The sequence below is a fragment of the Seriola aureovittata genome, chromosome 18, assembly GCF_021018895.1.
Source record: "Seriola aureovittata isolate HTS-2021-v1 ecotype China chromosome 18, ASM2101889v1, whole genome shotgun sequence".
Classification (NCBI taxonomy): Eukaryota; Metazoa; Chordata; class Actinopteri; order Carangiformes; family Carangidae; genus Seriola; species Seriola aureovittata.
This window is the reverse complement of record NC_079381.1, coordinates 5,845,875-5,872,517: the sequence shown is the minus strand read 5'-3', so window position 1 is coordinate 5,872,517 and position 26,643 is coordinate 5,845,875. Positions and strand designations below refer to the sequence as shown.

The window sequence follows — 26,643 nt, the reverse complement described above, 5'->3', positions numbered from 1 at the left end:
CAATTAGTATCCCTTTTTTCACCTCGGCACGTCGTCTCTGCAGTTCTCAGCATCTGTCTCACACACACACGCACTTCGTTCCACTGTACCTTTGTATTATCGGCGCCTGTGTGGTGTAACTCCTGCATGGACAGCTTATGTGCCTCCCCGAGGAGCAGCAGCTGCTTGTTCAGGAAGCTCATCTGCTGCTGGGTGCTCTCACTGTTGCTCAGCTGAAGGACACACGAGACAAACAATGATGATGGAGGGCAAAACAGAAATCCCACTACAAATAAAATCTGTCCAAAAACATTTGGGAACACGTGAACAATAAGAAGTACAGAATTATTTCATTAATAATCTCACTGACTTCATCAAAGATTCAACAAGGTGCTAGAAAAGAGTTATATATTTCAGTATACACGTCACTCTAAGGGGCTAAATTTGTCCAAGCTAAATTCTACTTAAAGACGTCCTATAGTATTAAATCATACAGTGTATTTAATCATGTCTGCATATCATGAATAAGGCCCAGTCGACTGTGTGGATGCTGTCTGATTTGAAATGCCCGTTCCCTGAATCAACGGCTCCTTGTTTGTCAGGATTTCAGTTCAGTCTGGGTCAGACGAGGGAAACAGACCTCAGACAAACCCCACGGGGCAGAAAAACACCCAGAACCCCCCCCCCCCCCCCCCCCCCCCCCACGTCGCTGACCCAGAAATAGAGAGGGAGAGACAACATCTCCAAGGCAACTAGGCCCCAGTCTGCAGAGAGGTGACAGGACGAGGGCGGGGGCATGTGCTGTTGTAACTCCCCAAGTCTGACCCAACTGCCTGCCAGCCTGCTCACCGTCCTGCACGTTTCTGCCATTTAAAGAAACAGGAGTGAGAACATGGAAATCTGTCTTAAAGTTTAGATTTTAAATTTTACACTGGATGAGCCTGAAGAGTGAAAACTAAACTATCCTGTTGATTTAATATGAAGCACTGAAACGCCGTGCGAAGCTGGGACATGTTCATCTCCCTATGTGAAACCGAACACCTACCAAGACAATGACAGAGAAAAATCCAGACGACGTCCGTCTTTTTGGCAGGACACAGGAAATATTACAGCTGCAAGTTGTGACTGATGGTCAGTGTTTCTGTCCAGGGCAGGTACACGAGTTCAATTCAACTTCTGATAGAAAGCCATTATATGCTAATAATCTGCTAATGATACATCAGCAACTTATTTAACCTGGTTTCCTTATATGCAAGTATTTAAATTGTAGAGATGCTTTCAGTGCAGTATGAACTGAGAATGTCAGGCCAAAAGGTCACTGTAATTTTGAAATAACAGCACTATGACTACATGAAACCACTTTCAGACATTCATCCCACTGTGTAAATGTAATGGCAAATGTTACATGTTGGCCTCAATTCTGAATAACAACCCAAAAGTCTTGTTCTACACTCTAAACACACTGAAATAAAATTCTGCTTAATTATCATGGCTTGTGCTTAAGACAAAAAGATAATTTTGATGCTAAAATAAATAAACTAATAATTATCAGACCAGAATCTCCTCCCTATATTCTCATTTAAAAACATCCAGCAAAATGCTTCACATTGAGCGAGGAATGCAATGGGAGTTCACCAGAAAACAAATTCTCAAATAAATTATGAGTCTCACGAGTCAACAGAGGAGACGTGTATTGCTCTGTGAGAGAAAAGATTTATTTTCCTTCATGTCTTTCCATTAAGATCCTGCCACGTCTGAATAAAGCCATAACAAATATTTACTTAACAGACACATCTGCCTTTGACTGATTACAACACTTTTATTTCTCTTATTTAATTTTGGGTGTATCTAATTTTATCATTAAAATTTCTGAAAGGTGCTACACAAATAAAATTTACTTGTGCCTTGGTTGAATGGAAAAACACACCATCACTTAAATAGATAGATGAACACAGCAATGACACATATTCAGTCTGAAAAAGCCTGAAAAGGGATTTTAATTATATTCTGTCACCGACCCAACTAACAGACCACGGCTCAGCTCTGTCGTTACCTTGATGGTCATCTGGTTGAGGAGGTGACCAGTGTGGCAGACTTTGTTGTTGGACCTCTGAAGCTCCGCCTCCAGCTCATCCATCCTCTTCTGACACTCCTGTAACTTACTCTGAAGACACAGGACAGAATCAGATTAAAGACTTATATCTTACAGTGGTGACTAGAGTGGACAAATATACACTGTGTGTGTGTGTGTGTGTGTGTGTGTGTGTGTGTAAGTGTGTGTGTAAGTGTGTGTGTGTACCTGGAGCTCTTGGTTCTTGGTGTAGTAGTCGTCTCTGCCCTGCTGCAGCTGTCTGATCTGACTGTGCAGCCTGGTCACCACCGTCTCCCGGTCATCCCACAGCTGCCTGTATCGCTGCTGCTCCACCTGCAGACTCTCCCTCAGAGACAAGATGTCCACACTCTGCAGGTTCAGCTGGTCCTTCTGGAGACACACACACACAAACACACACAGAAACACACACACACAGAAACACACACAGGAACACACACAGAAACACAGAAACACACACACACACAGAAACACACACACACACACACACACACACGTTCAGTACAAAGTACACGGGAGATTCCAGATGTCTACATGTTTTAAGTCATTTTGCAAGTTTGTGCCACTTCTTTTTTTGTGAGAGCAGGATGGACACACATAAAGACACACACACAGTCTCCTCAAAACTCAATAAGTGTTCAACATTTCTGAAATGTTGGCAGAAAATTTTCAGCTGATTGCTGCATGAATGTACCAGTGTTCCTCCTCCTTGTTTATGTTTCCTTCCTGGAGACAAAACAGCCTTTATGGCTTCTTTGTAACCGTCACTGGTTGGAAACACAACCTGTCTGAGTTGCTGTCAGCCGCAAACAAAACAACTTCCCTTACATTTTCTCTGTTACGTGCAGCCGATGAGACTCCACTGATTTGACAGCTGGAGTTATGAAACGCTACAAGTGTCTCAGTGATCAGTAAAAACCTCTCATGAATTTAGATGGGTTTTCCTCCTCTCTGTGCACGCTGGTTGTTGACGAATAACACTTGTGAGCCTCCAGTTACACGACAGTCATTCTAATCGTTCTGTGGTGCTGCATCTCAATAAACAAAACCTGCAACGCCCCTTTTGTCTGTTTCAAATACAGTTTTCCTTTCTTTTGTTTCCGAGTGCTTAAATTCGAAAGGCGCTTAAAGGAGCTAATCTGCGATAAAGAGCTCATGCAAACTCGCCATAGCGTTGTTCTGCTCCTCCAGTGCAGTGGCGTTGATGATGCGTCGGAGGAGGCGTCGGTTGCGGACGGCGTGCTGCTCCCTCTTGTAGCGCTCGTACAGCAGCTGGTTGTGCAGCAGGAGCAGCTGGCTGCGCAGCGTGTGAAGCTCGTCCAGCGGAGCTGAGCCTGGGGAGGCCAGGATAATAATAATGTAATTAACACGGTCACACACCTCACACACGTGTACACTACTAGAAATGAGATTAATTCATTTCTACTGTTAAAAGACCAGAATAGCACCAATAATGTTATGAGAATATAAAAGACCAAATTATTGCAGAATCATATAAACCTGTTTTTTTTTTTTTTTTTTTGCTGTTCCTGAGAAGCTGACAGAGTTCAGGTGGAAATACCATATTATATTATCAATGGTGGAATTATATGTTTTTGAACTTGAAGATTTGCTGATCAGTGACACACACCGACTAGAAACTAGAAACGAGACAAAGCAACATAAAGTTCCACCAACTTTGCAAAACCATCTGAAAGGGTCTTTTAAATAGTAAAAAATGTTTGTAATTTTTTAATTATTATTTATAAAGTTATTTTTGGGGCAATTTCTTGCCTTCGATGGGATAGGGACAGTGAGAGAGCGACAGGAAAGTTGGGGGAGACACAGGGGCTGACATGCAGCAAAGGGTCACAGACTGGATTTGAATGTGAGCGGCTGCAGTTAGGACTGAGTCTATATGGTATGCCCAAAAATGCTTGTAATTTTTCATCTCTACCTCGATCGGGATCTGCATTCATACAAACACAAAGACACTCATCTAACACAGACGTGGGTCCATATGACAAAAAAAAGGGTCCAAAAATAGTTTTAGTGAAAAACAAGTTCATATTTCTCAAAGTATCCAACAAAAAAAGTTTTGTTTAGTATCAGTAATGAATCTCAGCAACTGTAATGGCATTAGTGCTGAAACCATCGATACACAGCCCCTCAAAATGTTGTATTCAGATAAAGTGAGAGACACTGTGATGGATTCCTGGTTCCTTCTCAGTCTCACCTTCCACCACATTCTCTTTAAATCTGTTATAGCGCTAAATGATAAGTGTCTGTTGGCTTCTACACAGCTGCACTACTTGATATCTTTATGGTACTTACTTAAAGATGAATATTATTGATCCAGAACCACTTGACCAGGTTTTTTCAGGTCTTTGATTTGAGTAGTACAAGTGCTCTGGTGGTAACAACTACCACCTCTGCGTCTTTTGAGCTGCTATGTACCCAGTAAATCACACTCTACAAATGTTTCACATGTGAAAAACGCAGTGCTGTTCAATCAAGGATAAAAAAAACAGAAAACCTACAACTGTCCAACCTAACTCTGCAAACACAGCTTCACTTGTTCACATGTTCAAAGGGAAGGAGAGGGAAGATTTAGAGAAAAAAAATTCTCTGGAGAATTTGATCAGTCAGTCAGCCATAAGCCGTGACAGGAGTTTTGTTTTAGATGCAATCGAAAATACAGGGCGGATGATTAAATTCCAAAGTTGTAATTACGAGTTGGCAAAGACTTTTAGCAAAGTCACAGTCTTTCTATTTTGTTGGGAAGTGCAGCTGGAGAAAATCTGATTCCTGCTCTGGGTGACTGAGTGCATACAGAGACAGAGAGGTAAATGAAAAGGAGAAGAAATCTGGAAACGGCCAACTTTCAAATTTCTGAGTTGATCATGTTCTGCGTGACTGTGGGAACTTTGTATGTTTCGATAAACCTCTGTCCGGCTTGGTATCATTTAAACATGCTGTTCATGTCTCAAGAGCTCGTGATGAATCACTAGTCATGCCTAAATAATGCTCCGTCTGCAGTCTTTATAATGGCGTCTTTTATCAGTGCACAGCAGTGTTGTGGTGGTGAGTGCTTTACCTCCAAAGTGCGTCCAGTCAGCTGACTTACTTGGCAAAGGTAATCTGGAAAAGGAGAGAATGAAAAGCTGTTTGTGAGAAGGATCTCTCTGGGATATTTCTGTGATTCTATCAAACCAGGTTTTCACTGCTGTGAAAACAAAAATCACAACAACACACTGCAGTGACTGAGGTTAGTCATGGACAGCACAGTTTTCACTGCTACATTTAGAGACACAGACTGGTTGAAAGGACAGATTAAAATACATGATGCTACTGTGATGCAGCCCACATATGTTAAACATGTTGGTGATTCTGTGACATACAAATATTCATCACGGTGATCCTCTACAACACATAAAGATGCATTTTAGAACTGCGGAGGAAATGCTGCAACAGCCTCAAGATGCAAATTAGGTTCAGAAAAAAACTAAAAAGAATCAAAGACTATTTGAATTATCATCTTTCTTATCAATGAATCATGGAGTTCTTAAACAAACACATTGTGGTTTATAACTCTCTTGTCTAAATGAATGATAAGTTCAATTCCCCAAAATCTGTCATGGCTTTAGATCGAGCTGAGAAGATTTAAAGTTTTGACATGTTAGGAAATGCGCTAATTTGTTTTCTTGCCACAAGTAAGATGAAAAGACAGATACTGCTTTGTCTGAATGTTACATGTGAAGATGCTGCCAGCAGCCACTTAGCTTAGCATTAAAACTGGCAGCAGCCTCGCTCTGAAACAAAAACAAAATCCACCTACGAGCCCTCAAGCTCATTAATTAACATGTCATATCAAACCTGTTTAATCAGTACAAGAGCCAAACTGTGGAAACAACACTTTTTAAATAATGTCGCCTTTGAAACACATAGGATATTATTCTCCTGCCCAATACAAACAACTGAGAGGGATCAACTTCTTATGGCATTTAGTTTAATAAATGAATGTCCATATTGCCCACCCCTGAAAGTGACCATGTCATAATAAAGTGCCTTATTAGTTCCTTGCCTCTGACGTACTTCAGTCTGTGTTTTGAGCTGACTTCATTCCCTCCGTCAGCCATGTTTGGCTCTGATGAAGATAGTAAAATGTGGGAGTGATGAGCGACTGAAACGAGTGAGGCCAGACTGTTCTGTGCCCAGCGCTGACTTTGCTGACACTGTCTCCGCTATTGTATTATTGGCTTGGAAGACCAGCTCACTGTTTGTGTGTGTGCGTGTGTGTGTGTGTGTGTGTGTGTGTGTGTGTGTGTGTGTGTGTGTGTGTGTGTGTGTGAGTGTGTGTGCGTGTGTGTGCATGCGAGTGTGTGTGCGTGTGCGCGCGTGCGTGTGTGTGTGTGTGTGTGTGTGTAGAAAGAAGGGGGTGGCGACTCCTGAACAATGTCATGCTTGTTCTCAACTGGGTGTTTCCTTTGGGCCACAGTAATAGACTGGAAACAATCCAAGTGAGCTCTGCACAGTGAACAGCACATCAAAACACACTCCTGAGTTTCTTCAGTGTGATCAACATCAGCTTTATACTGACAACGCACAACTCGGTCATGGCTGCACACTCCTCTCCATGTGTTGATTTACAGACAGAAATGTTTGTATCTAGAACATTTCCTGTCCTCCGTGCAAATTCTTCAAATAATGACCACATATCTGAACTATTTAAATTTATGATGTAAGCATCATCTATAGGTGAAATGCTATCAAATTTTGCAGGATTGCTCAAAGTTGATAAATACCCTTCATCTACAGTGGTGGGATGCGATGCTATTAAGAGGTATTTACAGCAGATGGTGTCAAACGGGTTCCTCCTTAAAAAGCTAGAAAACAAAAGTCTAACTGCTGTCGAACGAAGCCAAATCAAAGTCTAGCCCCTCACCTCTTGAGAACTTTGTCGTGGGCGTCGCTCCCCTGCTGAACAAGGCGATCCAGCACCTCCAGTGGTGAAGCAGACACTACCCCTTCCTCCTCTCCATCCTCCAACCCTTCCTCTCGCTGCAACAGCCTCTCCATCGCCGCCTTGTGCACCGCCTCCGTCGTCTTCTGCCCCACGAAGAGCGAGGCCGCCCTGGGCAGAGCCAGGTCGAAAAATGACTCGTAGGGCACCGGGGCCAGGGTCTTGCTGCACGGGCTCGGGAAAAACATCCCCAACTTGCCCACCTCGTCGTCTGGGGCGGAGGGGCTCCGGTGCAGGTGGTGGTCGATTGGGGTGAAACCTGACTGGAAGGACCAGGGCTGCTCGAGGCCGAGGGCTGAACTCCTGCTGTCCCCTCCTGCTCCTCCCCCTCCTCTTTCGCTGCCGACACCGCTGGTACTCGCGGTGTTCTCCGCTTTGTCTGGTGTTGATACAACATGGTGGGTGTCCCGGACGGGGCCTCCGGGCTGGGCGTTAGAGAGGGTCTTGTCTTGTGTCTGACAGCCGGTCAGAGTCTCAGTGGTGTGATAGAAAGGCGAATCAAAGCCCCGCAGGCCTGGCAGCTCCTGTGTGTCTTCAGTGATCTTCAGCAGCTCCTCTGTGATGGCAGCTGCAGCAGAAACAACATAGTGAGGATTGTGATGGAGATAAACCTGCATGTAGAGTGTGTTCTGAATGTCGATGTATGCGCTCACAATGGGTGCCTAAAAACAGCTATCCCACACAGAAAAACTGAGGTTTCAGGCTTCAGTTTCTTCCTCCAGAGAACAGAAAAGTTTAAATCTAAGCAGCTAGCTTTAGCAACAGAGCTTGTGCCATTTGGCAGATGCTTTTATCTGAAGTTGTTCACAGCACTGTAGGTATATTTAGTTTTATCACAAGTGGCTCAAGTGGGCTTTAAACAGACACCTGCGTGAAGCCAGCTAAATACACAGAGATATGAACAAGGGCGTGTTCGCATCCTGGATATTTAGTCGAGTCCAAGAGCTCAGGCTCATTTAACTTAACAGGAGAATCAATCTTGGTTCAGTCAAACCAAAACACTGTACTGACTGACTCTGTTGTGAAGGTTGAATGATTTGGATACATTGTTGATTACAAGATAATGTGTCATTTCCATACAGCTGTTCCCATATGTTACCCATATGTAGGTCTGTGGCTATTTTACATTGTGGCAAATACCTGTGAGGTGTGGAGTGAACTGGAGGATCGCAGCGCTTTGTGTTGTGTTTTTACACTGCGTCTGTATCATTTTTAACATAAGTCAGTTTCTATGTTGTATATACTGTATTGATGCATCAATATCTTCAAGTTGGGTAATTTTGTGTTGCACAAACAACACGGTCATAGAGACTGAAAATATTAAGAAGACAAATAAATGTGACTGACAGGGGCTGTGAGACTGAAACTTTTCAAATAAATGCATTTACTGCTCGTCCACATCAAGGTGCAACCGTCAGTCTTTACCGTTTCCTTTGATCAACATAAAAAAGCAAACATGAGTGTAAAACGCTTGTTGGACAACGAATTTGGGAACACAACGAAGTTTCACTCCTGATTTTCTGTGGTTGCCACCCTGCTCAGAGAGAGCTCAAAATACATTTTGGAAAGGTCACTTTGTCGTTCTGTTATTGCCTCGTGTGCAGCATGATTTTGTTTTAGTGGATTATTTTCTACGGAAAGGCACTAACAAAGTGACTGGATCTGGTTCTGAGATATAAACTGAAGCCAATACTCACCCTCCTCCTTCTCTTTCTCTGTTCTCAGCTGAAGCTCCAGCTCCTGTTTCTTCATGAAGACCGACAGTTCTGTCAAAGTCATGGAGATGTTCTCAGCAGCTCCTGCATCTGATTGGCAAATGTACATATCACAACTGTGGGTATGATGCCAAAAAAAAAAAAAACATCTCCAAAAAGCACAAACACTTAAACTACAAATGCACCTCAGTTATGGTTATTTTGCTGAGGTCACTTGCACCTCATTAGGATTAAGACTGATGATACAATAATTCTTCATTTGGGATCAGAAAGAGACCTGAGATCTCAGTCGGGCCATGTCCAAATTATATTCAGTCTAACCTGGTTGGTAGGGACCAGGTCTATGTGTCAGAGTCTGATTGACCCAAGTGAATCAGAGCGGACCCACTATCAGCTCTACTAATTCAATAAAAACCTGTGAAGACCTGTACTGTTAAATTCAATATGATAAATTGCAGTAATGTGCCTCATCATGACTAACCTCTGTTTGTTGTTACTTCCCCGCTCTTCTCCGTGTCTTTCACTGGCTCCTGTCTCACCAAAGAGGGTTTACTGCTTTCTCCGTGTCGACGATCCTGAAAAGTCCCAGCGTTGATCGTTTTATTATGAATTGTGAAGGCGAGTCACAGTTTTTTTGCCTGCTGCTACAACACAAGTTCATGATCCCTGGATGACTGACAGATACAGGTCTAGATTTTTACATTTATATACTGGAGTTTGTAAAGAATAATCCAAAAAAGAAAATCTGACTAATGCTGAGAAACAATAACTTGACTACAATGATTTAATCTCTTTTCTGCCATTCATTTACTTGTGAGGACAAAATCAAACAGGCCATTTGAAAAATCAATTTGCCTCCTACTGTTAAGGAAATGAGCTTTCAACATGAGTGAAGCTAGATCATTTGAAATGGCTGGCATATCTGTCATATTTGTTTGAATGTTCCTAATTAAGAAATATACGACGAACAGGATCCAATTAGAGCATCTTGAAGTTTAGAAAAACAGCACGTTGGTAATGAATGATCACAATCCCCTCACTGATCCTTTCCAGTTCTATAAAAATATTTTCAAAAAGTCTGTTTGGAGTTTTTAGCCTTTCTGTGAAATCTAGAAAGAGCATACCTTTCTTGGTGGACTGGACTGGACTGTGTTGGCTGGTAAGGAGATTATAGGGAAGTCATCTGATAGGGTGGGAGGTGGGGACGAGGTGGCTGGAGTGCTGGAGGCAGGCGTTCCTTTCCCTCCTGCTCAGATCAAATCAACAGAAAAGGGAATTCCAGAGCGTCACTCAGGTGCAACGTAAAAGAAAACCCCCACTGCAGCACACTGACGGACGGGCGTAAATATTCTCTAATGATGTAACCTGTACCTGATGTGCAGTGGAAGCGGCTGGGAAGGTGTGAGGCACTGTGGGAGAGCTCTAAGTTGGGCGACATGCCCCTGGAGGAAGGGGGCGTGGCCATGCCACACAACGAGGAGGGGCTCCACAGAGGGTCCTTCCCCCCGCAGGAAGAGTTAAGTTCACAGGTGGAGTTCTGCAAAGAAAAAGACCAAACAGCAAATTTATCACAAATTCGACAAACAAAGACAAAAGCTGCAAATCTTCAATTTAGATACATTTCCACTTTACTTAAAGAAACAGTTCCACACTTCCGAAATACACTTATTTGATTTCTTGCTCAGAGTTAGATGAAAGGTACTCAATATGATATTACAGCCAGCAGCCAGTTAGCTTAGCATTAAGACTGGAAAAATGTTAACTACTCATTTTCCCCCGTTTCCATGAGTTTCCATCTGCATGAGTCTGTATGGGACAACTAGTTATGTATATGTGGTTCTCAACCTGGGAAATTAATTTCATCTGCATTCATGTGTCCTTGGTCAGTTTACCCAAATTATAAAAACCATATTTTATCACTCCTGGTGGCATCTGCCCATGTAAATGGCTCTGGTTTTGTATTAAAAATAATGGAGGTAAATGGGAATTTATTTGTGCTGCTAATACTAGTACTGCTACACCTCCTCCTCCTCTGGATAATCCACAAGAGTCTTTTCTATCTGATTTTGGTGACCTGACTGAAAGATTTTGCACACATGACTTGGTTTTATTATTGTGGCACCAAATCCACAGCCTTCCCCATTCACTGTTTTTTTCATGGTTTAAACCTCAACAAGGTTCACTGATATGCTTTTAAAAGATGGAATTATTATTATTATTATTATTATTATTATTATTATAAGTATTTAGGCCTGTTACTGGAAAATTCAATAAAAAAAGGTGAATGTCTTTAATCTGAAAAGTTTAATAATCTTTCATTTTAATATATTTAATACACCATGTAGACAGGACCAGGTAATGGTACAGGATTTCCCCCATTGTTTTACAGTGGGCAAAGACCATCTCTGTTGACATCATTAAAAATTGTTAAGCTTTAGGAAATAAAACAACAACCTTTACAGAAATTGGAGTTATTTCACACAGAAGCTGCCAAATATTTAATGAGTGCGGCTCCCATTTACCTTAAATTCACTCCAAATGGAAACCCTGAGTTAGCAGGGGTTTGCCATTCAACCAAAAACCCAGATTTGAGACCCTTACCCGAAATGTATCTAAAGTGACTTCAAATCCTGGATATTTTTCACCCTGTTCATGTTGTTAGGATTAAGATATTTATTTGCAAATTGTAGTTTTTCTTAGTAGTGACAGTGGAGCAGGTGGAGGTTCAGCATTTTTGGCAAGTTGGCTGCTAAAACAGTCAAACATGTCTCCTCTCCAACTGCTGAGCTGAGAAAAACAGCTGAGTGAGTTTTTGTCTTTATGGTACAAGAACCGAGTCAACAACACAAATTTAAAATGTGATCTCTCCTAAAATGGTAGGGCGCCCATGTTTTCCAGATTTTCCGTCTGTCTGGGTCACAGAGACAAATCCTCAGACAGACCCCAGGGGGCAGAAAAACACCCAGACCCCTCCCTTGTGTGGCTGACCCAATAATAGAAAGGGAGAGATGGCATCTCCAAGGCAACCAAGCCCTCGGGAGAGACTACAGAGAGGTGGCAGGACGAGGACGGGGGGCATGTGTTGTCGTTCCTGAAGCCTGACCCAACTGTCTGCCAGACCGCTGACACTGTCCACTCACCGTCTCTCCACGTCCCACAGAACGAGGCGGGCAGTGGCTGCACTAATTGAGAACTTTGTGGAGTGTAAACATGACTATTGTTGAAGGAAACTGTGATGTTCAAATAATTAATATTTCGTCTGACATGTAATCAATAAAAAATATTACTTATAGTTAGATAGAAATTTAATCAAGGTTAGCTAGGGATAGTAGAGGCAGGTAAACTACTGAAGTGCTGTACTGTAAAGCTCCGAAAATTAGGCATTTTCCTAGCTACTGCTGTAGTGTAGTGACTCCTCACATATCACATTTGTACCTGTACGCTGTGTTACATGAAGAATAAAACTGTGTGAGTCAGTATTAAAGCTGCTCCTGTGTCTTTGATTTGGTTATTATGAACCTAGAAGGGAATGTTTGATACCATCTACAGAAAAACAAGAAAATCCACAACAGCCTGCAGCAAACAGAAGCTTGGTTCTCTGGTATTAACCTCTGGTCATCAGTTATTGACCAGTTTTGTGTATTAAACCAGGATTTTGACGGTTTTTCCCCAGATTATGGATGATCTTACCTGGCGTCTGGTAGTCTGTGGGCTGCGGTAGGGGGGCTGTGTCCCTGAGAAGGGGGGCAAGGACAGAGGCGGGGGTAACGGCTGCCGTGGAGTTGAGAACGGGGTCGAAGAAGAGCTTCCTGTTGTCAAGAAGACAAATAGTCTGATCAATCCTCAAACGGGTGCAACCTTTGGTCTTTCTCTGCCGTTTTGGACAAAACTGTTCAGTGTTTGTCCTTTAAACCAGTTAGAAGACACAGCATGAGAATTACAACAGAATCACTAAGGAAAAAGCTGAATTTTCTGCACTACAGAAAAGCCCTGTAATGTATGAGGGTTTCAACTTACTATCACTGATTACAGATTACACAACAGCAGCATACAGTCCTCGCAGTTGAGAGGCAGAAAAGGAAAAAGTTAATGTTCCACATTTTTCCTTAATGAATAATTTAAATGATTAATGGACTTAAATGGCCTTATCATCCCAGAACTAAAATGCACAGTCATGTCCAAATTCAGTAACACGAACATCATGACAAGTCAGTATCAGTGCTCATGTAAAACAAAATAGGTCGACGACCTTAAATCCTAATAAGTGAGATCTAAAAAATAAAGCAAAACAGTAACTGAGCAGGAAAATGCTCAAACACATTTAAGAGAATGGCTTTGACCACATACACCACGAGACATTTTGAATCTATCAACCCACAGAGACTTTGCTGCAGTGTTTTCGATCACAATATGGTAATATTGAATATTTAAATCAATATATTGATATGATTTCTGTATCAACGTGATGTAGTTTGATTTGTATAATATAATATAATATAAATTTGTATTTAATATAATGGTACTTAGTCAGAAACAGTTTCTCAATAATTTATTTCCAGAAAAATGATCTGTTATATTAAACTCCTCCTCTCTGTGCTGTTTGTTTAAACAACTCTTAATGCCAACACACAACTGGAAGTTCTAAATGTGGCCAACAAAATTTCAATCTCTGACCGGATGAGATATTGATTCACTAGTTGTGTAACAGCAATAAAGATAAAGGCCTGTATATTAATAACGTCATAGTAAAACATGATGATAGGTAAGGAGCCTGAACCCATCCTGTTTAACGATCATGATCACAGTCTGATGTCTTTGCCAACTGCAACGTCCTGTCATAACACTACGTGTAATTGCTGTCAGCTTCCTGCTGTAGCTTGTTTATCACGTTAAGGAAAGAGCAGACTGATAAAAAATATAAAACAACAGTGTTCTTGTTCCTCCTCAGAGTACATGTTGACCAACAGTTAACAAGAAGCTGCAGCACAAGATGCGTGTGAGGTAGTTGAGAAAGCGTCTGTAGTTTAGTTTTTCCATCAGAGAGCACAACAACAATTTTGCAATAAACATGAAATATATGTTGATTCATATAAGCAGATCAGATTTTCTCTCAAATTTTCAACATCTGTATCATCCTTAACAATCCAGTACTGTTCCAGCTCTATGAAGTTTCACATGAATGAGATGTTTTCTGACCGTAGCTGCTGTGGAGGTCCGTGTAGGGGCTGGAAGTGCAGTCTTGTGGTCGCATGTGGACTTGGGGGTAGAAGTTCTCAGGCATGGTGGCGTAGCCCTCCTCACAGGAGGCCTCCTTGGGGTCTAGAGACACTTTGGCACATTCGATGACGATATCATGGATTTCATACTTTTTCCACCTACGGCAAAGCACAGCGCCATTAGTCAGAGTGGCGCAGCAGACCTGGGTGAGAAGGTTAAACACCAAATTGCTCCTTCGCTGGGCAGAACAGTGTGCGACTTGCCGTGTGGGGTCAAGCTCGTGGTCCTTTGTTCCTGTCACCAGTTCAGGATGTATACGAACGTGTTCAAGCATCGGCTGGGATGGAAGAACACAAAGTTTATGTTAGTGATCATTTGGCTACAAAAACTCTATGAAGAGCAACACAGTACAGCAGCACGGGTGATATCCTCACCACTGGTGGACTTAGCTTTCAAATGAAACAGGCCTCGCCTTCCGAAGGGCCCCCCCACTGACATGCAGGAATTGAATCGAATAATTCACCCGCTTTCAAATATAAATACAAGTATTGGACACGAGTTAAACAATGAAATTAATACTCAGTGATAATGGAAAGCACCAAGCACCATAACGCCAACGCTTGAGCCCATGGCCTCGAGCTCACCTGACACTGACAGTGCAAGGTGCACACTGGGCTCTGAAGCTGCAGGCCGTACGGTGGTCCCTCTTTCATCTGATGCTAACACTACTGGCTTCTCTCCCTCATCTGTAACGTATTCTCCCTGCTGATCACTGTCTTTACAATCAGGTCGGCCTGATTTATCCTCGATGGCCTCGCTGTTGCCTTCTCACTCTTCCTGACTGGCTCTGTGTGGCTGTATGGCTATAACATTTAAGAAAAGGTTACATTAAAATGCCAGTTAACATACATTTTCTTTTGTAGCTGCCATTTGTATTATAATGTAAATATTCTGAATTTATGTCATTTATGACCCATTTTGTATCATATTACAAAGACAAATTTCCTGAAGGTGATGTAAAAAATTAAAAAAAGTCACCTAAAAATTATTATTTATTCTGATTCTGAAAAAAAACTATACAGCACATACAGGATAACTAACTAAGCTAACTTGTATAAAATGGTATATTGGAAAAATAAACACATTTAACTGCTTATCTTGCTGTAGCTAGACACACTGTAGCTAACTACAGCAACCGCCTAGCTTCCCTGCTAACTCTTGACAGGATTAACCAAGTTTTGAGTTTTCGTTTCCTTTTAAAAAATATTTTTTTAATATTTGTTTATATAGCCATCATATAGTTGCTCATTTAAGATGTTTTATATCCGCTGATACATGACACACATTGCTACTCAGTGCAGAGTAGTAGTTGCAGAGAGTGTTAAGCTGCCCATGATACTGACAGTGCATTAAAGATGGAGTCTGAAAATATACCATAATTGACACAAACCACTTGAACCTGGGGTTGGATGGGGGTGGTAGGGCCCAACATTAGGTCTTGAACCAGGCCCCCAGATGCTGAAGGCCACAACTGTTCCTCACCTTTACTACCTCCTCAAATGTTTCCATGTTCTCCTTCATGCTGTAGTGGGATCGTAGGTAGGACACAAAGTTGCACGGGTACATGCCGTAGAGTCGGTGGAAGAGTGAATAGACACTGGCGTGCAGGTGGATTAGATAAACCTCTGAAACGTGTCCTGAATGTGTTAAAAAAAAAGAAAAAAAAAAAAGCACATACACACAAATTTGAACTTCAGGGTAACAAAATGAACTTACAGTGCAAGATAATAGGAAAAACAGAGTTACAGTATTTTTTTTTTTAGACATGACAGGACGTTCCTACCGGGGTTCTTAAGGTTCCAGGATGCCAGGCGACCGAAGATATCGAAATACTCCCACAGGTGTTGTTTCCCAGCTTGAGGGATCATGGGTAGCAGAGTGATCAGTACCAGCACTCCAGTTATCAGCACTACTACGTCCGTGTCCGTCTGCCGGGACATTAAAGTTGGAAAAAGTTATTTGACATTAAAAGGCTGGCATTAACTTCTTTGTGTATAGATCATTTTGAGGAGGAACATTTTACTTAAACAGCTCTGTTTGGATTAGATTTAGATTCAATTAAATTAAATAGTGGTTATGTTTTTAATTTTGTTCATGTATTTAATCTAATGCACAACATGATGTGCCGCATTTCATCCATCCAGTACATGTCAAAATATTTCAGGATGCACTAAAGCAGTGGACCAAAATAACTGACACTGCCATTACTGGAGCTTGGCTGGTAGTGTGGTTAAAACTTAATCTAATCAATGGTTAATCAACAAACTTTACAAACTTCACTTCTGTCCAGTTTGAGTAGACAAACAAGCAGTGTTGCTCTGAGGAGCACTGAGTGACCAAGCTAATCAATAACATGCTGCATCAAACATGTAAAGAACTTACTGTTCTGTGTCTAAACAACATCCTTTCAGTGCCCGCCAGTATTAAAAACTCGGTCTGTACAAGTTACATCTCCAATAGTTTCACAAAGAGGCTGAAAAGTCTAAAAAATTGTCACTTAAGTATCTGTTCACTGATCTACCCACTGATTGAGGTGCCTCTAAAATCTTGCAAAAATGATGAATAGATGCGACTAAATGTATAGCAACTAAATATTCTAAAAAAGCAGATGGATGAGAAATCATTAATCCTCATCCATCCACATCCCTCTCAACACCTTGACAAGGGGATTTCTTTGTTCAGTCATAACTGGGCTGTTACCTTTAGGCATTTGAGCAGCGAGAGCAGCAGAGGGTATCGAGCAATCTTGTGGATCCAGGACGGCTGTTTGCGGATTACATGGCCGAGCAGGGTGAGGGTGGGCAGTCGGCAGGCCTGTTTGGTCATACACTCGTTCATCTTGTCCAGAAGGTGCTGTGAGGGAGGAAGGAAGAGGCACAGACCGGTTAGATTTTTTATTTAGTTTTTTTCAAGAAAGATAGCTGGAGGTCTTGTTCCTTTTCATTAAAGAGGTACAGGTTCAGAATTGTGTTTTTTTTTTTTTTACATATCCGTATATGGATATCCCCATGGTGTAATGTGCAGCACATTTTAAGTTACAGGAAACATCAACAGCTAAAAATCACCCTTGTATTTCTATTCTGGCTTCTTTAACAGAAGTCAAAACACTGGGGTGGTAACGGGCGTTTCAATTACATGCAAATAAAACCGTATAAGACCATGGAAATAATTATGATGACTTCATCGTCCTACACCACAACAAATCCACATGTATCGGGTTGCTATGGCAATACGCAAACACACACAAACACAATGCTACATAAACACGGAAGCATCTGATGACATTTCTAACAGCTGAGGGCATGACCACCAACACAATGAAGGACTGTTTTAGTACTGGTTCAATCTTTTGAGTTTACCTTTCATTTTGACACATTTTATAATGGGAGACAGATAGGTGGGGCTGGAAGATTGGTGGCATAGTAACTACTCGCAGGCCTCATTGGTCAGCTGCTGTAGCTGGAAAGCTACAAATTAACTTGCTAGCTGACCCGGCTGAACCAGCGTTAGTTAAAAAAGTCAATGGTACGGTAGCTTCCTCTACTTTGGACTCTCCCGCTCTCCATCCCCTCAAAGCTAAGCACTGTCAGGGCGACTTGCTACAGGTAAATGGTGCAAATTTTCAGAGTTCACAAACTTTAACTCTGCATGGAATATTCACACAGATTAATTTCACTCCCTTATGCAGATATTTGGATCCCAGTGAATCCATTCAAATGAATTGATTTCGCTGCTTTAAATCTTGGTGTGACCAAGACTTTGTCGGGGTGTTTCTCACCTTATCGTGGGGCTCTCTGACTGAGGAGAGGATATGCATGGCCTGGGCAGAATTTGTTTCCAAAAAGTAATCCACCAGCCCGTTCAGCAGCATGGACCCTCGCTCTTTAAAAGGGGGAAACAGGAAAAATCATTAGAACGTTTTTGAAAGAAGAGAGGCAAAGCTCGCCAGAAAGCTGAATAAAGCACAGTGTCATTAAACAAGCCAGGTGGCCGTACCAGTGCTGAGCTGCTCGTTGATAAGGCCTCTGATCTCTTCTAGCTGGTGGAGGTCGGCGGTCTCCAGGAGCGGGAGGAGGTCCCCCACGTTGGGCTGCTCCCTGGCCATGGTGGTGGCAGTGCTGGAGGTGGAGGCAGCGTCTCTCTCACGGTGTCCGTCCCTGCCTGCCTGGAGGACTCCTGGGGCCACCCTCCGATACAGTCTCCAGGCACCTCTACATCGCACGAAGACCAAATCGTAAACATATCCCAGAATTAGTCACAGCTCTGATCTTGGATTAATGGTCACATGACAAAACCAACTCTGTACTGGGATGCAGGGTTTGTGCCATTTCTTCAAATCAGAAAAAAACCTATTGAAATGTCATCCAGTAAAATGTAACTTCATCTAATTTACTCAGACATTACTAATAGGATCCCTGAAGAATAAAATGAACTGCACTTTGAGATGACATGATGGTTTAGAGACGTCATCCTTTCAGACGATGGCTGCTCCGGCTCCCATGAGGTCATCACATTAGACAACTACATATACTGTATTATCACCAACACTGTGTCTAGATTTCTCTGCAATTTATAGTTTGACTACATATAAAAAGATACAGTGTTTTTGCTACAGATTTTACAGTTTTACTGAATTCTGTATAACAATAGCAAATAAGCTTCAGTCTTAGTCCAATTCAATTTTAAAGCCACTGATGATTTCCATTTCACTCTCTCTGCAATTCCATCTCTGGTTTGAGTACTTACACATTTTTTGTGGCATTTTACCCATTTATTTAAAAGAGACCCTGATGGTGACTTCCTGATGAGGAACCACATAAAGGCCTGGGGCTGTTTTCATGAACTGACAACAAGGTTACATCTTAGTGAGGTCATGTTTTGTTAGGGTTGTGACAGGATAAATGTGAGTGGGAAAAGTGAAAGAGCAGCATTTATCCCAGCCACATTACCACCGCTGAGGAGCCCTTATGCAAAGGCCTTAACACCAAACTGCTGAGGCTGTACTGGGCAGCTTCCTGGTGGAACTTTGCTGGATTAATAAAGATTAAACAAACATTATGAAAACGATAATGGTAAGGTGTGTGTTGGCCATAATGGGACTAACTGGCACAAGAGGCAAAGATAGCTAACAGGTGTGAGCTGTCCTCACTTGCTTGCTAACTGAACAGACATACCTAAATTAATAATCATTATAAAACAAGAGTTCTTTTTAAGCCGCTCTAATCAATAGTTTTATATTAACTATGGATTAAAATGGGGCATGTTGTATATTGTAGTGATGAACCCAGCTCTACAAAGTGTTTTAGAGTCTTTTAACTCATTGTTTTGGTTTTATGACCCTGAACTTTATTACTTTCTACTCTCTACTTTATTTATTCACTCTCATCAGCTTAGTTTTCAGCCGCATCAGGCAGCTGTTCTCAGCAAAAACGCTCGAAAAACCTGTTTGCTAACATGCTTGCCATAGCAATTTTATAAGATGATAACACATCAGTGTTGTTGTTACAGCTTGTTGCACTGCCAAGTCACAAAACAAGATAATCTATTATAGAATTAAGGAATTTTTGGTATAACATGCGGAAAGATTGCGAAAGGCTAAATTTTGCTCAACTCAGCAACTAAGCCAACTTATAGCTAATGAAGACTGTGGGATGCAGTTGAAAGCTGAGTAGACAGAGCAAAGATTACTTTGTCTTACTGAAGTTAATTTTGGGAACAGGGTAATTCCATAGAGTATAGGGTCATTTCATTCCAACTCACCCAGAACCAGTTCCAGTTCATGTCATGGATTTTCTTGAAAAAGGATTCAGGTGAAAACTTCTATTAAATACATAAGACCTGCGAAATCCTATAGCTCTACTCCAAATACTTGTTTACTTATGAGTTTTTGAAGTTTGGGCCTCTGAGCTGAGATAAAATAGATCCTTTATTAGGAATAAGTACTTTATTAGTCCCACCGTGGGGAAATTTGCAGTGTTACATCAGCAAATTGGACAGTACAAAAAGGACTGAAAAATGCCTATATCAAATACTTAAAATTTAAAAAAAGATAAACCTAGAAAATAATATAATATGTACAACCTAAATTTCATAATTTTCTGTAATTCTTTGTGTATTCTAAGCCTCAACAATTGCTTATTGTTCTCTTATCACAGGATTGGGTTTGAAATTTGTACTGAAAATCCAAGAAAATTCTGATTTGCAACACGTGTTCATGTCAATAGTTGTTGCTGAAAGTTTTTACAGTCAATCAAATCACATAAAAAACAAAGAAACTCTAATTTTCAAAAATCAACATTGTGGCTGGTTTTAACTTTCTTGCAACCAAACTTTGATTCTGTGTAGTGTTAATATAGTTTTTCTATTCTACAAGTTACTGGTCCTTCATAAAAACTGAGTGCCACAGATCTTTCTAAATGTACTGTAGCTCCAGAACTGAAACCCTCACTTCTTAAGATATTCGGGCTGTATATTTTCCCAAAAACAGATTATTTTAATTTTCTTTTAATGTTTTTTCATGGGAAAGTGCGAATATTCATTGGAGATATATAAAAAAATTTAAAGATGTTATATTACTCCATCAACTAATAATTTAATAATAACAACCGTAGCTAATTTTTCATCCATTTCACTGGCTGTCAGTTGTTTCATTTCATAGTCAGATATTTATACTATGTAGACTTCAAGGGTTTTCTATGTCTGTGTGAGACTTATTGAGCTTGATTTTCATTGGATTCAGAGACATTTGGACTTTGGAAAAGTACAGGTGCTAGTAGTAACACTAACAATGGCTCCATTTTATTCAGGTGTCCCATTAAGCCCTGACAGTGTGACAGTGCGCCAGCAGGAACATCACCAGGACCCTGAAACTGCAGCAGCTAAATGGAGAGGTGTGGAACCATTGTTAATGTTAATATCTATCCCTGTGTTTTTCCCACTGTGACAGCTCAAAACGTCTCAAGCATTGTTCCTCCTCAGGAAAGCACAAACTCAACATTGATACTTCTCGCAGTAAATACCACACAATATGTGAAACACTCAACACATAAGCAGCTGGGACAGAACTAGCTGTTAAAACACACATTTCATCACTGACCAGTCCTACTGTTCAGTTCACGAGTTGAGAGTATTAAAACAGAACCACACACAGCTTCACAAACAAAAACAGACCTGAACGACCACAATTACACAATGAAGCACAAATCAAGACAAGTTCAGAGAACAGACTTAGAACGGATTAATCAAACAAATTAGGCGGAAAACCTCTGAGATGTAATTAAGACAGTGTGACAGATCCCAATACATGACCTGCACCTTAACTGACCTCGCTAAAGCCAACTTATTTCAATCCTCCCTGTTTACCACCAGTGCTTTGAATGAGGATTTGAATTCAAAAGGTATATTTAATAACCGTCAAAACCAAAGCCAGAATTTGCTTTAAAAAATACACAAATTTGCCTTATGTGTTAATCATTTCAGGTTATTAGTCTATCAGTGGTGTCTGTGATACATTTAGGCTAGACGCTGAGTCAGTCATTAAAGTAAAGGAGAGCCGTGCAAATCTCCATCTGAAAAACAGGCATAAATAATCCTGATGGGCAGGTCATTATCGTCAGGGCGTCTGCACCGGTGGACCCAGCAGCTTATTCCCTCACAGGAGTTATGAATCAGCACCAGAGATCTCATCAGTCTTCCAGATCTCCTTTCAACACTTTCGCCGTCGAATCAACTCGACTGATTAGAATCCTAATATGGTTGAAATTGGTTGTGTATTCTTTTCGGTTTTTTTTAACAAGTTCACAGGCTATAAACTATTTCATTGGTGCAGAATATCCATTCTTTCAGCACATAGTCACATGCTATGAAAACCAAGATAACAAGAGCTTATTTAGAAAGTGAGACAAGATAATATGCAGCGTAATTTATCTTATTTCCTCTCATGAAATCTCATGTCAGATAAAGACGCTGCCCTTTGGGAAGAAACATGGCAGTATGAGTCTCCTCCAGCTTCTCTTGTTCACAACAAATCAAAACAAGGCGATAAAAGCTTGAATAAGTTCCTGTGTGTTGAATCACAAAAGTCGTCACAACGCGATTGCTTCCCTGTTATCAATGGACTGCTCAGTCACGGGGTTTCTGGGAGTCGGGGTGTGGACGGTGGATTCAAACATGGCTGTTTTTCACACTCTTCTTCTTGCAGGGACAGGTCAGTGGCACAAACATGAGCCACCCTCAGTGTGGTCTCAGGCAGCTTGGGAAAACGCTCAGGAGGACACAAAGAAGCTTTATGCAGCTCAAGCGCTTCCATGTGCACGCTGGAAATAACATTTGGCTATGTGCAAGCTGTTACCAACAGGCTCCTTTTCTCCTGCGTGAATATCTTAAAGCAGTTTCAGAAAAAAAAAAAAAAAAGAGACAAACAGCCTGCTCAGTCCATTTCAAGAAATTATTACCATCGACCTAACTGGCCTGTTCAGTTTGGACAGAGAGGCTTGTTGCAGGATATAAAAAGGAAATAGAGATATTGTAGTGCTTTAATCAAAAAAGGAGCGTTTTAGGGCAACAACCAAGATCTTTTTCATCATCAGTTTCTCTGTTTATTATTTTTCTCAATTACTTGTTTAGTTTATAACATGATTAATATTCATCACATTTTGCCAGAGCTCAGTAACGTATTCACATTGTTTGTTTTTTGTCCGAGTAACAGTCTCAAACCCAAAGATATTACATTTTAGGAATGAAATTAATGATTATTTTCAATATCTTTTTTTTTTTTTGATAATCAATATTTTCTTTCTAATCAATTCAGCTTTCCGACAATAAAACACCAGAAAAGACTGAAAACTGTCAAAATTGCCTGCACTCCAAGGTAACTTCTTTAAAAGTCTTTTGTCTGGTCTACAGTACAAAACCAAAGGCATTTCATTTACTTCAATTTGAATTTGTCAGCTTTGAGAAACTCGAACCATAAAATGTTTGGCTTTGTTTTCTTGAAAATGATTAATCGATTATCAAATTAGTGGGTGATTAATTTTCTGTCGACCAACCAATGAATTAACTTGTTGCACCTTTATTCAATTTACAATGATAAACTAGAAATACCGCCTTGCAGTTGTAAACCTCCGAAAACAACCAGTCAAGTCACAGCTTACATCCATGTCTGTGCAGAATCACAATATATGTAGTGAAGACTTTTCCCGGCAATACCAGAAAATTGACCTTTAACCAACAAAATCTAATCAGTTCATCCTCAAGTCCAAGTGAACGTTTGTGCCAAATTTCAAGGAATTCCCTCAAGCCGTTCCTGAGAGACTGCATTAATGAGAATGGGACGGATGGACAATGATAATGGGTCCAGACACAGCTGTCACCGGCGTGGAGAATAAAAACAAAGAAAAGCAGCCAACTGTCAAACTTGAGAAGCTGGAACAAGGGACTGTTTTGCATTGTTGCTTGATAAGGGACAAAAACAATTATTCAACATAATAAGAGATGAATCGATGACATGGTTATGAGCCTACACATGTGCAACTTATATAGATAAATAGTTTAATTCAGAAACAAGAGCCAAATTTTAACTTACTTTATAACAATTCTTAAATTAAATGTTAATCTAATACGCCCTAAAATCTCAAACATGAGTGTATATAAATAACAGGAACAGAAAACATTGCATTATTATTTAAACATGGTCAGTTTTGTTGGGAAACTGCAGTGTAGGGATGGGCTATGCAAAAGAATTATGTCATAGTAAACAGAGGACGGTCTCTGGTATTTATCTAAATATCTGTCAAGCTAAAATCATCAGTCGTGTGGTTTGGTTTATGTTTATCTAATTAGGCTTACATGATAAACTGGAAGCTTCATTTTTTTTGAGTGACAGCATCAGTATTTAAGAAATTGAGTAATTGAACAAAATTGTGGCTCACATTTCAGAATTAAAAAAACTTCCCCCAAACACTAGAAAAACAAACAAAAAAAAAATAGTGAGGGCCAAGTGGGTTTCATCTCAAATTTCTCAGTGCTAGAAAACAAAGGCACGCAGTATGAAGACATTTTATGAGCTCAAATTAGGGTCAATAAGATTTTGAGTTTGTAAAGTGATGTTCACAAATAATTCCAAAGTGTGTTGTTGTAAATCAACCTCTGTAAAATAAATCTGCCTGAGAAATTCAAGTTTGTACATGTGTAGAAAAGGGTTTGTAAAAACAACAGAGAAGAAGTTGAAGTTACAAGTATGACTTTCGACTCTGTTTTTACACCTGAATCTGATTGGACAGCGACGGCCTAATCACAAAGCAGAGTCCAATCAGAAAGCAGCCGTTATCTTCATCTCCACTGCAAGTACTGAAATGTGTAGTAGGTTTTCAAGGTGGACAGTGGGTTTGCATAAACCCACAGCACATTATCTTTATTTTCAACAGCATCACAAATATAATGAAACCCCCCTGAATCATGTAAAAGCCCACGCCATCGTGCACCTTTCAGAACCTTTGCTGGAGATGAAGGTAATGGAGCCAACTGCTCTCTCATTGGACTCTGATTTGTGTTTGGACTGTCACTGTCCAATCATATTCTGGTGTAAAAACAGGGTCATAATTCTGTTTTGACACAGATGTTCACAAAAGCAAAGTATCTTTGAGTAACGTCGCCACTGATATCATTTGTTCACAGATTTTATTCACAGTCCGTTCTTTAACTACAATCTTTGGACTTATTTGAGAACATTTTATTCAAGCTTCGGGAGCAAGTGGTAAACTGAAACCAGTTTACATTCCCTGGATATCCCAGAATCCTTTGCTCAACCACGACAGGCAGCTTGAGCTGCGTTACCACCTCAGGCCCCTTAATTTAGATCAGGAGACAGCCATCTTATTTTAGACTACGTTTTATTTTGGCAAATTCTTGCAAGACTGTTTTTGATTAGACATTAGAGACTGTAGGTATCAAAAGTTTAAAATGATCCAAAGCCCTACAGAGCAGGTCGGTTTCCAAAGCTCTACGTAGCAGGTAGGGCTTTGGATCATTTTAAGATCCATGGCCCTAACAGAGTATGATTTTAAACCATTGTATATAATCAAATGATTTGTAAGACTTTACTTTTCGGTGTCCCTAATTCTGAACACAGCCCTGTTAGCATGAAGTTTGTATTTTTGATAGATTAGGCAAAGCATAGACAGACAGACAACAGACGCAGGAACAGTGAGTCCAGTACAATGTGACAGAGGGGTCGAGAAGGTCAAACTTTAAAACTAGTGACCCATTTTGTCTCGAAGATGGCAGCAGAGCCTGAGTGATGATGTCAAATAAACACATATTAATAACAGGTACTAATGACTGACATGATAACGGGAAATGAACTGTCTGACTGAATTCAAGTTTGATGCAGCTGGTAGATAAAAGCAAATGAGCATGATGCAGAAAGCTGCACCACATCCTAATGCTGAGATGCAGAATGAGACATCAAATAAGCATTTTCAACACACAGAGGCCTTAATGGCACTGTGTTGTAGAGAGGTGCACACCGAGGGCAGTGCAGAGCCCGGACAGGCTGAGGAGAGAGGCTGGAAAGCGGCAGGGCTGCTGCTGCTGTATGGGGACTGACCACTGGCTGCTGCCTGTCGTAAACAACTCGCAGAGAACAATGGGCAGGGTTGGGTTTACTTTATCCCATTATAAAAATATGTCGGCAGCCTTTCTCTGCCGAACCGAACACCGCCTCAAAATGCACCGAAAACGCAGATACATTCACGATGATGCGTTTAAAGCATCAACATCTACTAAATCAATCACCGGGTCTTTCGGAAAACAAGTCAGTCCCAACGCCGAGAGCTAACGTTAGCTGGGAGCAGCGACCCACACTCGGTCAGGGATTCATCTTGCCTGTCAGCCGTGCTCAGACGGCGGGGAAGCTAGCCGAACAGCCCGTGGATAGTAAAACAAGTCATGTGCGTTGAGATTCGCTGTAAGAAAAACACATTAGATGTAAATAATCGGACCTGTTTACCTGTTAGAGTAGCTGCACTCCACAGGGCGCCGCCATCTTGAACACCTCACAGCCCATCCCACCGCAGTCAGCCTCCGCTGTCGGGCTGCATGCAAACTAATCCCACAAGTTAGCGCCCCGTGAGTCGCGACTGCAACTTTTGCGATTAATTTACCCGCAAAACATCTAAAATAAGTTTGATAAATTACATCTAATAACTCAGAGGTATAATTTCTATCTGTGCCTCGCCAGATTCTTCGCTCTGTTGGCCCTACTGCAAAGCTAAGATTGTTTTCCCAGTCACCCCATTGGTGGAAGGATGAAGTGTGTGTAATGCGGTTTCGCGTGACCCACATGTGAAGAGCGCACGCGCAAATTAGAATTTTTTTTCACCAGGTAGTTGAGATATGTGTATGGAAGCCCATAATGCCAGGTAAAAATACATTTAACAAAAGTTAGGAATAGCAAAATTAGAAATTCATGGTAGGCTAATATGATGAGATGCTAACTCAAAATTATCACATAATGACTCCAAAATGTTTTTTTCTGAGTCAGATTTATAGTAATTCAAATG

The 26,643-nt window shown here is 41.0% G+C and overlaps 1 protein-coding gene across 2 annotated transcripts in view; it reads right to left on the bottom strand.

Annotated features, from left to right (window-relative positions):
- The window catches only part of tsc1b (TSC complex subunit 1b), a 31,393-nt gene extending 5,037 nt beyond the window's left edge, over window positions 1-26,356 (bottom strand). Inside the window, exons 1-19 of one of the 2 annotated variants that reach the window (XM_056403618.1) lie at window positions 26,091-26,356; window positions 18,080-18,294; window positions 17,862-17,965; window positions 16,784-16,936; window positions 15,867-16,011; window positions 15,566-15,720; window positions 14,287-14,360; window positions 14,003-14,181; window positions 12,497-12,615; window positions 10,178-10,343; window positions 9,931-10,052; window positions 9,288-9,381; window positions 8,789-8,896; window positions 7,014-7,659; window positions 5,166-5,209; window positions 3,257-3,423; window positions 2,279-2,461; window positions 2,033-2,143; window positions 90-212 (exon numbers count right to left, since the gene is read on the bottom strand). In XM_056403618.1, coding sequence (XP_056259593.1) covers window positions 90-212; window positions 2,033-2,143; window positions 2,279-2,461; window positions 3,257-3,423; window positions 5,166-5,209; window positions 7,014-7,659; window positions 8,789-8,896; window positions 9,288-9,381; window positions 9,931-10,052; window positions 10,178-10,343; window positions 12,497-12,615; window positions 14,003-14,181; window positions 14,287-14,360; window positions 15,566-15,720; window positions 15,867-16,011; window positions 16,784-16,936; window positions 17,862-17,965; window positions 18,080-18,188 — 2,802 coding nt within the window. In that variant the 5' untranslated portion in view covers window positions 18,189-18,294; window positions 26,091-26,356. Of the gene's footprint in view, window positions 1-89; window positions 213-2,032; window positions 2,144-2,278; window positions 2,462-3,256; window positions 3,424-5,165; window positions 5,210-7,013; window positions 7,660-8,788; window positions 8,897-9,287; window positions 9,382-9,930; window positions 10,053-10,177; window positions 10,344-12,496; window positions 12,616-14,002; window positions 14,182-14,286; window positions 14,361-14,667; window positions 14,881-15,565; window positions 15,721-15,866; window positions 16,012-16,783; window positions 16,937-17,861; window positions 17,966-18,079; window positions 18,295-26,090 lie in introns of those variants that run through there. The other variant, XM_056403619.1, reaches the window with a different exon arrangement.
- Between the last annotated feature and the right edge of the window lie 287 nt (window positions 26,357-26,643).